At 40.2% G+C, this 15,233-nt stretch overlaps 2 protein-coding genes and 1 long non-coding RNA gene across 3 annotated transcripts; 2 read left to right on the top strand and 1 right to left on the bottom strand.

The window, feature by feature from the left end:
* Positions 1 to 1,253: 1,253 nt before the first annotated feature.
* Positions 1,254 to 1,667, bottom strand: LOC133737402 (S-protein homolog 2-like). Its single transcript, XM_062164961.1, has one exon. It carries the CDS (start codon positions 1,665 to 1,667, stop codon positions 1,254 to 1,256), a length of 414 nt encoding a protein of 137 aa, XP_062020945.1.
* Positions 1,668 to 7,607: 5,940 nt separating this feature from the next.
* On the top strand, positions 7,608 to 11,413 carry LOC133735563 (uncharacterized). Its single transcript, XR_009859128.1, has 3 exons — positions 7,608 to 7,681; positions 7,783 to 8,559; positions 11,372 to 11,413. It is a non-coding gene; the product is annotated as an uncharacterized LOC133735563 (long non-coding RNA).
* LOC133736350 (probable phospholipid-transporting ATPase 5) lies at positions 9,729 to 10,364 on the top strand. Its single transcript, XM_062163807.1, has 2 exons — positions 9,729 to 10,070; positions 10,226 to 10,364. Exons 1-2 carry the CDS (start codon positions 9,906 to 9,908, stop codon positions 10,328 to 10,330), a joined length of 270 nt encoding a protein of 89 aa, XP_062019791.1. The 5' UTR covers positions 9,729 to 9,905; the 3' UTR covers positions 10,331 to 10,364.
* Positions 11,414 to 15,233: the final 3,820 nt, after the last annotated feature.

Raw genomic sequence — 15,233 nt, forward strand, 5'->3', positions numbered from 1 at the left:
AAGTGGCCTTTTTTACAAGCTATGCTCTTGAAGTTAGGTTTTGCAACTGAGTGGGTTGAACTGATTATGGCTAGAATCCAAACTGTCAGCTATTCTTTTCTGTTGGTAGGGAAGTTTGAGGCTATATCAGGCCATCGAGGGGGGAATTAGGCAAGATGATCCATTATCACCTTACTCATTTATATTATGTGCCAAAGGACTGTGGGTTGGTTAAATATTTTAGCCCTGCAATTAAGACAAATATAAATGTGAAAATGATTATAGCAGTAAGTACGACAATCATTACAATAGTAAGTGCGGCAATAATTCTGGCCATAAATGGTGATAGTTACAGGAATAAGTACAATATTAATCGTGACTTACCACCCAAGTCACCAGCGACTTATCGTGCAAGTTTACTTGCAGCCCAAGCCGTAGTGCACCTATAAACAGGGGGCAAGATGACCAGGTATGACATCTCATTCTAATTCTTTCTACTACACTCGACTAAAATAAATACTGACTTAGGCATCGGAGGGTTTTCTGTAGGTACCCCCCTCCTCTTCGAGCTGACTGTCAAACTTCCAAGTCAAAGATCCAAATAAGCTTCACGATCGCTCTTAGTCATCTAGAAGAGATGTGCCTTTAAAGAAACTCAGACGTTGATGTTTTGAATAACCCATATTGAAATCAACACCTATAAATCTGTAAATGATCAAATCTTATTTGTTTTCAATTATTTTATTTAGGTTTTGATTTATTTGGTTAATTGTAGCTAGGTGTTGCTTAATTGTAGTGTTAGGTTTGTTCATGAATTGGAGTGCAAACTTGCTTTAGGCATTGTAGCGTGTAGAAAGCAGTGAGGAAGAATAAGAGATGATGGGTTAGAAGATTTGCTGTTTTGGTCTTAAAAGTAGATTTTTGGGTTACTTCAATTTAGCCATTCTATTTGAGTTTGGTGGTATGGTAGCCCTCATGAAAACTCTAGTAAATTATAGCACAAAAAATTAGAGCAGAGAATCCAATTGTTTTTAAATTTGGGTTTGTAAATGAGCTAATATTATTCCATTTTTATTTATATGTTGTATAATTAAATTAAATTAAAATAATAATCAACCTAGGCACATAGACGCTAGGCTCCTAGGCCCTTCCTCACTTTGTGACTTTCGTCTAGCGATTTTTAGACCATTGATTTTATCAAGCAATTAGCCTCCAACAACAATAAAACAAAGCATTATTATTATTATTATTTTAATTCATAAGAATGATACATGTTAGTCATTCCAGACATTGCATAAGTCATACTGACCAACGGCAAAGTCATATCTGCATATATTTTTGCCATCTTTCTTTACAGTATACCAACACTCACTGCAATCAATTCCCTCATAATACACATTTAAATGATGAAGTATACTATTCCACTGAAAACTACAAAAGAACAGTGTAGTCCTCGGAAAGACCTTGGGTTGAAAACTGAACTCATATACAGCACCACGGAGGAGGGTTTTCTCACCAATATCATCATCAGCAGATTTACAATGAACAGTCAGGGGAAAGTTTCCATCCAAATCATTTAAGATTTTGATATGCCTTGTCTTGCGTCCAATATCTTCACCAGAAATTGTCATTACTGTCAATGATAGAACTAGCATGAGTAGCACTGTCTTTCCAAAGAACAAAGCCATTTTTGCTTATAGTTTTGGACTTTGGTAGAAATGAAGGAATTCTTATATGGTTCGATGTAGAGATTATTTGGATCTAGTTCTTTGTTATTTATAGTTAGGTATCTTTTAATGTAATCATGCATTTTTAGTATTCATTAATTATTAAATATTTGAACGTCCATGAAAAGTCAAATTCATCAATTGAATTTAACCAATAGAGAATTGTAATTATGAGTAGTGTTTGATTCAATGCACTATATGCACTTACTTTAAATAAGTTAAATAATAAATTGAATATTTATATAAACTATAATTCAATGAATTCTTAATTGGTTAAATGAGTATTGTTTAGACGGTCACCAAGTGACCAAGGATTTTGTGATCACGCACTCTTTGTTTTACTATCAAAAGTCGAGATTTTAAAAATGAATAGTAAATGTTATAATATCAACCCTTGAAATTAAATCTAAGGGTGGATGACCACAAAATTTTCAATAACCTAGTATCCGTGTGATCATCATTGTTGGTTAAATATATAGATACTTTGAATCTAAATCTAGTCAACTAATTTAATACATTAGATTCATTGCATCTTGATAAGTGAATAAGTACAATGTGCTAACTCTTAAAACAAAAAAATCAAAACATTTTAGGCCATCTCCAATCGTCAAGGTCTAAAATAGACCATGATCTAAATTTTTAGACCATTGGAATGTACTATTCATCCAAATAGTAAGGAGTATAATTTAGATGGATTTTAGACATCCATGGTCTATAATTTAGACTATACACCTTCGATTGGAGATGACCTTCGTAAATTAAAAAAAAATAAAATAAATTAAACTGCAAACAAAAAATTGTCATTTTGACCGTTGGATATGATTAACATGAAGTAGAATGACTGTATCAAAAAAATTAACCAATTTTGTCGCCGTTTTAGCTAGGTCTGGAACAGTCCAGTTTTAAAAAAAAAAAAAAAATCAGATCTGAATCCGAACCGCAAATGATATTTTTGGTTTGGTTTTGCAAATTTGATATGCTAGAACTGACTAGAACCCGAACCGTTATTTCGGTTTGGTTATGTCGATTCCTCAATTCCTGCACCAAAACTGGAAACCTATTAACACATTTCTAGATTTTCAGGTCCAATGCTTGCTTACTATCTAGGCAACTCAAAGTGGCTAAACTATACCATTTTAAGTATATAAATGAATTTTCTCATAGAAGATGATTAAACTGTCAAAGACTCAATGTTCCAACACAGTTCCACCTTCCAAAATAAAGTACACACCAGAAAATATTGTGCTACAAATTCATACCACATCCATGTACCAAACTAAGAACTTGAAACAATCAAACCAGAAAAAAAAATGTTCAAAGAATCAAAGCTTCAAATGTGCATAACCACAACTTCGCTAATATTGCAGCTCCTGGATGTTGTTCCCCACCTTCGCACATTCTATTTGCAAATGATGTGATGATTTTCTTGCAAGCTAACCGCCGCGGCCTTCATGCTCTTTCTGAAGGAGCATGAATGAGTACGCGGCCAATTCTGGACAGTCTGTTAATAAAGGCAAGTCTCTGATGTTCTTAGGCAAGTATCCAGCTCCAACATTGACAACCATTCAAAACATTATGGGAATTTAGTTGGGTTCATTGCCTTTTACTTATATGGGTGTCCCTACTTCTACTCATTGTCTTTAACTCAAGCCTCATTAACTCAACCATCATTTGCTTCCACTCAAATGAGAATCTGCGTTAACTCAAGCCCTCGTTAACTTATCCTCATTTACTCCCACGTAAACGAGAGTTCTCGGTCACTTGCCCTTGTTCGCTTCCATGTGAGCGATGGACCTCATCCACTTGACATCGTTCATTTTCTTGTGTGCATCAGCATTTACGCATCATATGCACTTCATATGCTCATTCTTATTATGCTCGCACAACCATGCGCATTTTTTATCAAACTGTCATGGTCAAACACATTTGACATTATTTACATATATACATCATCATGTCTCATGTACCCCGTACATTCATGACATACATAATAACACATATCGGCATAACTCAAATATGTACGTCATCAAGTCTACATGCACATGCTTCTAGCTTTATTTTGCAGGTACTTTATGTGATTTGAGGACATCCTCCCCTCACTGTATTGACCATACAAGGTTGAAGAGTTCCTTCTTGCTTACGGAATTCAGAGACTTGTACGAGCGGGGCGCTGCCTGAACGTCACTTATGCTTGATGACATTTATAACTCCCTAACTAAGAAACTTCTCTTACTTGGGGACTTCAGGGACTTGTAGATACCTATAGTATAACTATGTCACCAAGCATAAGTAACACCCTCTTAGGGGGCCCACAAGCCATGGTGGAACCCAACCGCGACATGCATCCCATAGCCCAACATCTAAGCTACCCCGTGGTAGTTGGAGGAGGCCAAGACCTTGCAAGCCACATTTCCGGCCTTGCCAAGATGCCTCCATGATAAGTTTTCTACCCTAGAATAAGAACTTTTGTGTCCCACAATGGAAAATATGTAAAAGAGAGTGGCTCCCTTACTTATAAAAGGGATCCCTCCTCCCACTTAGACTCCATCCCATTACTAATATAATCCACTTGGGCAGCAAGGCCCAAACACATATAGTCAAACATTTCAAGTAGATGTATTCTTCCCCAAAGTGGAAGATGAACCACTGTACTTCTCATGTCTCTCTCTCTCTCACGTTAAAGAGAGATTCTAGTTCTCAACTATATATCTATTTACGAATGTAAAATTGACAGGTAAACTAGACAAAAGTACTACTCCAACCATAGGTATTGAGTAGGCATTTGAAAGTGTAAAACCTTTTATTTATTAATCTTTGCTGGAAGAATAAGAGGCATGCATGCTTGGATTCCATTATAATTGCATGATGGGGAAAGCATGGATACCATGTTATGTGTAGGCATAATTAACGCATGGCAGTTTCACATTAGGGGAGCAAGCCTAGTCTCTAATACACATGCAGCAGCTATGTACAAGTTTATCTTCTTTTGATATGCATAGATACATATATGTAATGGCTGTATGAATTGGTCTTTGAAAGTCTAGCAGGGGTCAACATATGTAAAAGCTATCATAAGTTGGAAATTGGACAGTGGCAAGATGCTTGGAAGAGGTACCAATTTAAATAAGTTTGGCCATTAGCTCTACGTGTGGTGTACAGATATGTGATATGTCACTAAGTGAGGCATGCCTGACATGTGTTCCTCTAGATCAGAGTCATCCATGAACTCGTCCTAAACATGTATAGATGACTTTCTGTTTGAAAATATTTGCTGCCACGTTCTATACGTAGCCATGTGCATGAATAGTGGCCTATGACAGATGTTTAAAGTATGGTATGATTGGTATCAATATATATTAAGAATGACAAGAGAGACTGTTTGAGCCCAAAGGTAATTTTGGCAAGGTCCTTTAGTGGATTTAGCGTAGCGGGCCGATACCTGCGGCCCAAAAATAAGTCTACTCGGGTTTGGGTTACAGCTTCGCCCATTCCGTGATCCATAAGGAAAACGAAACCTTATTGGAGTCAGGTAGCGGAGATTGAATAGGAAACTTCAATCAATATTCCTTCTATGACAAGGAGCAGTTGAAACCCTAGGTATATATACCAGGTTTCAAGGACGAATCAAAGACCTCTCTCAAATCAATCAATCCTAGCGATTACAAAGCCTCCCCGGAGCAAACCTTCAACCTCGTTGAAACCCGGTGACCGCACGCCAGTCCCAGTGTCTCCAAGAGCCGACTGTCAGCATCACCAGATCAACCCGGCGACCGTACTTCCAGTCCTAGTCTCCCCAGGAGCCGACTGCGAGCGCAACCGCCACCGTTACTTCCAGCGAAGCAAGGGTAACGCCCTCGCAACCCAGCGAAGCTAAAGTCACGCTTTAGCGCAACCCGTGCTTTCTCCAAACTTCCCAATGATTGCTCTGCTTAGTCTACAATACTAAGTATCGATTCGATGACGCGAGGAGATCACACCCAAAGTCCTTATCCGTAAGGCAGAAAGTCCTTTCCCGGAAGGCTAGAGAAGAACCTTGTGGCGAGGTTGGTGCTCTCCTCGTCCACAACGCTTGAAGAAAAAGTCAGGTCAAGGGACTACCCCGACGACTGCACCCCACGGTGCTGGCACGCCTGCGCACACGCTCAAAAGAGACAGTTTGCAAGCCAACTGGTTTTTGTGTCAAACATTTTGGCACGCCCAGTGGGACCAACTAGTGTCTCTTCGTGAACGTTAGCCATTGGGAAGTCAAGCGAAAACCCTTACCAAAAGGGCTACGCTAACTGCTCAAAGCATAAGACCTCCAGTTACAAACCGCATTCTCGCGCGGATTGTCGTGGTCTTTCTGAAGAACAAGTGACTCAAAGATTCTCTCTTCATTCCCAATCCTCCGATATGTCAACTGAACAGGGAGAGAATCACCCGACCGCTACTGAGGGTCAAACTGTCACTACTAATCAGGCCAGTGAGCCTGTCACTGCCGCTGTCTCCAATACTGTGGGGAGTGAAGAAAGAGAGGCTTTCGTTGCGAAGCCTATCCCAGAGGGAGCGACCTCCGAGGTCACGTTCGCGATCATCCTGGAGAATATTGAAAATCATCGCAAGAAGATAGCCGCTGATCTTGAAAGGGAAAACGCGAAAACAGACCAGATCATACGCGAAATAAACCAGCGTATTTCCCGACAGGCAGAAGAGACTAAGCAACAAATTGCACAAACAGAGAGTGCATTAAGGGCTCATGCTACAGGCATCGCAGATGTGCAGAGTCAGCAGCAGAAAGGAATCATTGAGGCTATTGCGAACCATACCAAGTAGACGACGTCAGATATGGCAGGTCTTCGCAAGGATGGAGCGACTCTCGCAACCGAGTGGGCCATGCAAAGAGCTGAGTTGAACCAAGCTAGAGAAGTGCTGAATAAAACGTTAGGAGATCCTAACGCTATCCTTGGCTCCCTTGGCCAACCGTCTGGTTCAGGCAAGTACGTGCCGCCGAATCAGCGAGAGAAGGTTAGCAGCAATACCGCTACGCCTTCCGCAACCGTTGCTGCTACGCCACTGAAAAATAAAGAACAAGCACTGGTTATTGGCTGCAGCAAAGAAAAGGCCACTTTGTCAGGCGGACAGACCACCAGACAGAAGCAACAGGCATCGAAAGGTGGTGAAACTTCGTCCGATTCCACCGTGTTCGTTCAATACGACAGCGATGGGGCAGAAAACGTATATCAAGAGCTGCCAGGAAGCTATTATGGGATTGACCAGGCTGGTAACCCGGTCAAGATAACAGCTTTGGCAAAAGAGATGCCTATGCCAGCAGTGACTCTTCAACAACCAGCTACAACCCGCGTTGTACAGATAGGAGAAGGGGCAGCGCCACTACTACAATTATATGCTATAAGGACACCTATCAAGGACACATTATTCATGTGGTGTCCTTGAAGGGTTATAAGGACACTCACATATAAATGAGATTATTTAGAGGGTTGAGACTATTCGGAGGACACAGCCGGCCTCTTGAATGTGGTGTCCTAAATAAGCCAATTTCAGTTTACTGCTCCAAAACAACTCCAAAATTTGCTTTCGCGCCCGAGCCCTCTCCCTCCCCAAATTTCGCTTCCTCCCTCCCAAATTTCACTTCCCTCCTCCCCAAATTTTCGACTTCCCTCTTCAATTAAAACCCACTAGAAGAGGAAAGATGATGTTTCTTTTAATCTATTTCCAGTTTTTAGAACAAAAAAAAGAAACTCGATCTGAAAGGAGCTTCGAGCTGATTCGAGTCGGTGGAGGAGGTGGCGACTACAAGGTGACTCGCAACAAGGTCCAACTCGTAGTAATGGTGTGAGGGTTCTTGGGTTCAAAATCAAAACGACGATACGTCGTCTCTCCTCTCTCTCTCTCTCTCTCCGGCACAGCTGCACGGCCCCTCTATTCTCAGCCTCTCTCTCAGTCGCCGGTGACATTGTTGATTTGCTACCTCGCTGGTAAGTCGAATTTCTGGGTTTTAGACTTTTAGTTGATTTGCTGCCTCTCTCATGAATCATGATTCTCACAATCTCACAATTTCTGGGTTTACACTTTTCAGTCGAAGGCTCGAACTCTTCACTCTTGGTTTGCTCTCTTCGACTCTTCCTCAAGCTGTGATTCTGTGAAGCTCGGTGACTCAAGCTTGGAGAAATTTGGGTTCGATTTCTGGGTTCAAGTTCGGTGATTCTTCAAGCTCAATTTATGGGTTCGAATTTCTTGAATCTCTTGTTAAGTTGCTGGGTTCGATTAAGTTTCTCATTCTTAAGTTTTTGATTTTGGGCTGTGGTGTTTCTGGGTTCAATTAAGTTGCTGGGTTCGAGCTGTGTTGGACGACTTTGCTTACTGTATCTGTTTTGAAATATCAATATTTGGCCTCTGTATCTATTTTGGATGGGAATTGAATCAATTGATTAATTAATAATTGAATTGCATTTGTTTTGGCCTCTGTGAATGAGAATTGAATCGATTGATTGATTGAATTGCATATTTGCATCTGTTTTGGCCTCTGTTAATGGGAATTGAATCGATTGATTAATTGAATTGCATTTGCATCTGTTTTGGCCTCTGTGAATGGTTGTTGAATGTTGAATACTGTTTTTGTTTATATAATTACATGATTTCTTCTGGTCAGCCGGTTAATGAGTACATTGACGCAGCTGTGAGACATATTCTCCTTAGGCAGGGTGTTCATTAAGGTCAAGATCATGCTTGACTGGGATCCCAATGGCAAGCAAGGACCCATGACTCCTCTACCTGATCTTGTTACAATCCACCAACCAAAGGATGATGAATTGATGAATTGATGAGACATATCATGGGTTCAGTGGTTAGTGAGGTTAGTTGAATTTGGAGGTTACTCGATCCTTATTTTTTCTAATTTCTTGTTATGCTTGTGTCTTGGGTTGGGAGATTCTGGGAAAAATTTGATAGCACTGAATGTCTTATTGCAGCATGTTGAGGTTCCGAACCCATTTTTGATAGGAAGATGTTTCGCATGTATTGGGATTTGGGGCATGGGGTGGAATTGGAAAAGCAGCGATTGCATATATATCTCTGTGGGTTCTTGTAATTGAACATGATCTGCCAGCTTCTAGTCTTAGTAGTAAACAAGTAGGAAGTACTAAACTAGATGGTGCCTAAATTGAATTAATCTTACACATGTAGTGATACTAATTTGGGCTTAAAAATATAAACTTTTATTGAAGTCATTAGTGAGATTGATATGCCATTGTGTATATTTTGCAGTGTTAATGAATTGATGCCTCTTGATACGAGTTTACAACTGGAAGTCTATTCGATTTCTCTTTTGTCTAGAACCTCTTCTTTTTTGCTGCTGGGGGCTTCCTATTTGCTGATTCTGGTGAGTAGTTTGTGTTCTATTTTGTATTGGAACATTGTTTTGATTTTGGAAGATTCAGGTCCAATCGATTTTTAATTTTTTTAAATTTTGTTTCAGCTTTTGCTGTTCACTCTCTTCCTGTTGCTGTTGCTGCTCTCCGGTTTTGTTGTTCACTCTGCATGCATCGATTAGCTCTTCTTTGCCTATTTGGGTGAGTTGCTTCTTATGTTTTTTTATTTTCTTTTATTTTTTACTCTTGAATTTGTTTTTTTTAGCTTTTTTAGTTCTTCATATTTTTTGATCGACTGTCAAAGAATGGAAGAATTTATGAGGAAGCTAGTATCAAGCATTTGAATGAATATGGAGAAGCTGGGTTGCGTACGTTGGCACTTGCTTATAAAAAGCTTGAGGAGTCCGAGTATTCTGCTTGGAACAACGAATTTCAGAAAGCAAAATCATCTATTGGGGCTGATAGGGAGGTGATGCTCGAGCTAGTAGCAGAGAAGATGGAAAAAGACTTGATCATGGTTGGTGCTACAGCCTACAGCTGTGGAGGGCAAATTGCAAAAAGGGATAAGATAAGCTTCTTATTACAGTAGTAAATAAGGAACTGCCTCTTTGATTTACGGCAACTTAGTACCATTTTTTATTCTCTTAGGTGCCCCAATGCATAGACAATCTTGCACAAGCTGGTCTCAAGATCTGGGTGTTGACAGGGGATAAGATGGAAACTGCAATCAACATAGGGTTTGTCTCTAACCATTTAAGTAGAAAGCACTGCCGTGAATAATGATGAGGCTGTGAAAGACAACATTTTGAATCAAATTACAAATGCCTCTCAAATGATCAAGTTGGAAACAGATCCACATGCAGCGTTTGCACTAATTATTGATGGAAAAACTTTGACCTATGCTTTGGACGCTGATATGAAGCATCTATTCTTGGAATTAGCTGTTGATTGTGCATCTGTCATATGCTGTCGTGTCTCCCCTAAGCAGAAGGCATTGGTAAGAATTTTTGTTGCTTTCTATTCCAAAATCTCATTTTTCTAATTTCAATTGTCAAATGAACTATATCCTTATCAATATGGGTATGTACTTATCAATATGGGTATGTATAGCAGTGTGCCGTGTCTTGATTTGTTCAGTTTTTTTGGCACTAGGTAACGAGGTTAGTAAGACAAGGAACTGGGAAGACTACATTAGCAATTGGTGATGGTGCAAATGATGTTGGAATGATTCAAGAAGCTGATATTAGTTCTACATAGTGATCTGAGGTTTGGTGTGTCTATTTGAAAGCAGAAAAAAAGGTAGATATATAAATAAAAAATAGCCGAAATGACTTGCCCTTTAAAATAATATATACTACAGCCTACCCTATGTGCAGAAAAATTCCAAGACATTTGACAGAAGCATCATTGTCAGGTGCAGGAGTGTCTACAGTAGCAGCTCTTGCCATGATGTTTTTACTTTGGAATGGTAAGTAGTATCTTTTTAATTGGTTGTTTATCACTTGATATTACTCAAATTCAACTGAATGGGCATTTAGTGACCCTTTTTTTCCTTTAATTTGATGTTAGTATAATGTTCTGTAGAAAAGTCTTTTTGTTAATTTCCTTTGGTTTTCTCTTTTGACAGTTTTTTTCCTTTCCTTTTCTACTGTTCTACATTTCTTTAGTTGACATACATTATCAAATTATATTTCCAATCTTTTGTGGCCAATCTGATGATGATTATTAGTTGGGAGCTTCTCAAGTATTTATGTTTATTAATAAAGGGAAACAAGAACTTCTAAAATCCGAACATAAGTAACAGCTGCATAAGACCAAACACGAAGAACACAGCGATATTAACTAAGCCGTAGCTATGCAAGCGTTATGGTTTGCTATTGCAATGGCCAGCAAATCACACAAAGCTACATTAATTTCAATGAATTTTGGCCACTTAGATCATAATCTCTTTACTGCAATGCCCTCTTTTTCTCTCTGCATCATAATATTTTGTTTAATTGCATGTACCTTTGATTCTATCTGAGTTCTTCTATTAACAATATGATAAAGCTCCATCTTTTACTAAATTGTCAGCAAACTTCAAATTCATATGTTTGTCAACAAACATGCATTTTTATTTATTTTTTATTTTTTTATTATTGTTTAGTAAATGCTTAAGTTCATCGTTTTGAATGGAAAACTCTGAAATCTTAAGTTTTTACTTTGATTTTATTCACATTTTAATGTTTGGTACTATTTGGTTTGGTTCTCCAAATTTGTTAGGATTTTATACTCACTGACAGTGTTATTTGGTTTCAGATAGGGAAAGCTTTTTTGAAGCAGCTGAAAGTGTTCCTGAGGTGATTTTTTTCAACTTATTTCTCTGTTATTTAGATTTGGTTGTATGGAATTCAATTGTGATTTGTGTTCTTATCGATTTTGTGAGAGTTTTGGCTGAAAGAAAGCAGGGAAAGTTTTGATTCTCTCTGATATGGAAGTACTCCTTGATTAATGATTAGGATTACTTCTGCTACCCTCTTGCAATTTCAAAATCGAAGTAGAATAAAACTTTTGGATTCTGCCTTACATGACAGATTTTGTCTAACCACTTTGGTGGCAATTTTTGCATCCCTTGGATTTTCAGTTGATGCCATGGAGATTGGTGAATAAGCTTGAGCTTGAGCTTCATTGAGTCCTGCTCTTGATGAGCTCAAGTTAGAGTGAGTTTTAGAATAATACTGAATGTTCAATTAGCTTGGCAGTATTGGTCGTTTGGTGCAAAAGTAACTTTATTTGTTCTTCGCTCACTATCCCAGACATCATTCACCATATGTATCAGTTCAAAATCCGTCTGCGAATTTCAGCATTGGTGGATAACACACAGTCACATCATGAAAAGGAAAATTAAAATATGCCAAGGTAATTATAGAGAAGATTGAGTTAGTGAACACTATTTCAAAAAACTTTGACTCTGTGATTTTATGCGTTACACTAAGTAGTAGTTATGTTTACCTTAGTACTAATAGCATAATTTCAAATGTAGTAATAAGTTAATTCTGGATGTTGGACTTGTTGTCTTTGCAGGTATTAATACTTGTTTTGGATGGTGTATATATATATGCAGCAGCAGCAGCAGCAGCTACCTAGCAGCTAGTGCTTTGAATTAGGTAGCTAGTTAGCTTCAAATCAGTTGTAGTACATTTGATCTAGTGTTGGACTTGTGCTTTTTGCAGGCTGCATGTTTTGAATCTTAGGTTTATATGGACTTGTTTGATGTATACTCGATGTTATGCGCACAATTTTTATAATATGAGAACGTTTTCCCTTGTGGATTTAATGACACAATTTTCAGAACTTTGAGAATATAATTTATGTGTCTTAGTATAAAAAACATGACACATATGAGAATGTATTTTTGTGTCCTCTTATGAATTTAAGGACTACATTTACAGGTACTTGAGGACACAATTTGTGTGTTCTTATATAGAAAAGAGGACACACTTGATAGTGTATTTGTTGTGTCATCTTATTGATTTAAGGACTCCATTTTCAAATATTTGAGGACACAATTTGAGTGTCCTAGAATAGAAAAGAGGACACATGAGAGTTTATTTTTTGTGTCCTCTTATGGATTTAAGGACTCCATTTTCAGAGTTTTTAGGACACAATTTGTGTGTCCTTATATAGAAAAGAGGACACTTATTTGATAATATAAGGATGCAATTTAGGTGTCCTCTTATACATTTAAGGACACCACGTACACAGCTATTAGGACACATAAACTGTGTCCTCGTATAGATAAGATGACACATTTTCGGTGTCCTTGTTTGGGACTTACAATGACACCCGGATAGAGGACACGTTAAAAACGTGTCCTTGTATGTATTTAAGGACACGGTTTAGGTGTCCTTAAATCATGTTATTGTAGTGGTGAGCGACTGTAAACCAAGCAATACCCTTGCAGGCTGCTCGCCATACGGTGGCGATACCTCCTCCTCCTCCTCCTCCGGGCCCAGAATATGTGAGACGAGATGAGGTAGAGGAGATGATCAGGCTGGCTAATCCTAGGGCCCAAATGGATGGGGTCTATGAGGGACCTTTCCCGCCGCATATAATGCTCGCGCCTTTCCCCAGGGGTTATAAAAATATCATATTTTCTACTTTTTCAGGGGAAGACACCGAGAATGCAATAACTCACCTGGCCAGGTTCAAGGTGCAATGCGGCCAGTACCAGAATGATGACATCCTCAAGTGCAGGATCTTTGGCACTTCTCTGTCGGGAGCTGCCTTTAGATGGTTTTCCAAACTCCGACCAGGAACAGTGGCAGATTGGCCCGCAATGGAAAAACTCTTTCGAGAAACTTTTGGAGCCATTGAGCATGAGGTTGATTTGGCCTCTCTCACTCAGATGGCCCAGCAGCCTACGGAGTGCGCTGTTGCGTACCTTCAACGCTTCCAGATTCAGAAGGCCAAACTGAACGTGATCCTGCCTGAGAAAGAATTAATCAAATTGGCGATCAAGGGCTTCGAGCCTCACCAGCAAAAGAAGCAACATGGCAGCATGATCCAGTCAATGGGAGAGCTTATCACAGAAGTGGGCAGCTTTGAACATCTTCTCCGAGAAACTGACTCCAGAAAGAATGCGTCCAAAGGGACATATGTGCCAGGAAAACATCGCACCGTAGCGGCCCTGAGCTACCAGCCGGCTACTTATGACCCTTACTACCCTCATCACAGTGAAGAGGTGGTTCAGGAGGAAGATGAGGAAGAGGATAATGACATCGCTGCTTATGAGCTGACAGGGAGGAAGAATCCAGCTTTGAAACAATTGAAAATCTTCAAGGAGCCTGTCAAGCTCAAATCAATGGCCTTCACTAAACCTGAATTCGCGACATATACATACGATGCCAATAAGGCACATGAAATTCTAGATGAGATGATCGCCGCGAAGATGGTGAAGACCGACTTTGGACCATTTCCTCGACCAGATCAGCTGAAAGGGAAGAAGTACTGCAAATTCCACAACCTGTGGAATCATAATACGGCTGACTGTGTGAAACTCAAAGACCAGATTCAGGTATGGCTTAATAATGGCAGTTTGCAGGTAGAACCTCCAGTAACAGCGGCAGCGCTCGTAGACCTGAACCCTTTTCCTGACACTGGGATCAACATGGTCGACGTGAACTGGGCCAAGCAGAACCGGAGGAAACCAACCCTGGATTTGAATACAAAGGGGAAAGGAGACCAATCTGACAAGGATGAGGCCCCTGCAAAGAAGACGGCTGAACCAGTAAGTCAAGCCTCATCCGTGGTCCTATGCTCGCGATGCAAAGATAAGTGTGGCATCCAAGTGCCACACGAAGAGGTCGAGCAGACATTTCGTTTTGGCTCTCTCCCGCCCATCAAGTGGGCCTCGCCATCGCGAAACTATCAACCTTCCAGCCCAAGAGAAAAAGAGAAAATGGAGTCACCACCATCCCCAAAGGAGTCCAATCTGTTCAAGAAGCTGAGAGCGGCCGCGGTTGATCAGAAATCAGAGGAGAAGGCTACGATCAAGCACAAAGACATTCTAACCAAGCCCTACATCCCTCTTGCTTCAGCCGCCACTATCAAGGAAGGTAAGTGGTACACAAGGGAGAAGGGGAAGGCAATGGAAATAAGTCCTTCCAAGAAGAGGAAATTGCAACGCAGGTTTGGGGAAGCCAAGCGCGCGCTAGAAGCTCTGGACCAGGGCCTGATCAAACCTTCGCAGTTGGTCAAATCACCTGAGCAGTATCAGAAAGAGATGGAGGCACTAGCTGCTAAGCCATTAATGACTCCCCGCAGCTTCCAAAAACAAGCGAGCTCAGCAACAGGGGCATCTAAGCCCAGTGTTTTTTGCAGGATCACAGACGAAAGAAGACCTCCGCCAGCTCGAAAGGAGAGTTCGCCGACTAGGCGACCACGTGTCAGGCGCAAGTTGTTTCGTGAAGACCTAGAGGCCAAATCCTCAGTTTTGGAGAGACTGGGGGGCAAGGACAGGATTACCGATACTTTACAGTGGAAACCTAAAAAGGTCCAGAGTGTCCTAATCGCCCCTTTTGAAGTGAACGTAGCAAGGGAACCAAAGTCCAGCTCGCCTAAGCAGGATACCGGGATACAGGAACATGAGCAATGTGAGGTGAAAGGCCTTACGAAGGAA

The sequence above is a fragment of the Rosa rugosa genome, chromosome 3, assembly GCF_958449725.1.
Source record: "Rosa rugosa chromosome 3, drRosRugo1.1, whole genome shotgun sequence".
Taxonomy (NCBI): Eukaryota; Viridiplantae; Streptophyta; class Magnoliopsida; order Rosales; family Rosaceae; genus Rosa; species Rosa rugosa.

Excerpts from the sequence above, each read along its gene's own strand:
- LOC133737402 (XM_062164961.1), bottom strand. The coding sequence starts at position 1,667 with ATGGCTTTGTTCTTTGGAAAGACAGTGCTACTCATGCTAGTTCTATCA.
- LOC133736350 (XM_062163807.1), top strand. The coding sequence starts at position 9,906 with ATGATCAAGTTGGAAACAGATCCACATGCAGCGTTTGCACTAATTATT. Across the intron at positions 10,071-10,225 it reads CCCCTAAGCAGAAGGCATTG|GTAACGAGGTTAGTAAGACA; the intron begins GTAAGAATTTTT and ends TTTTGGCACTAG.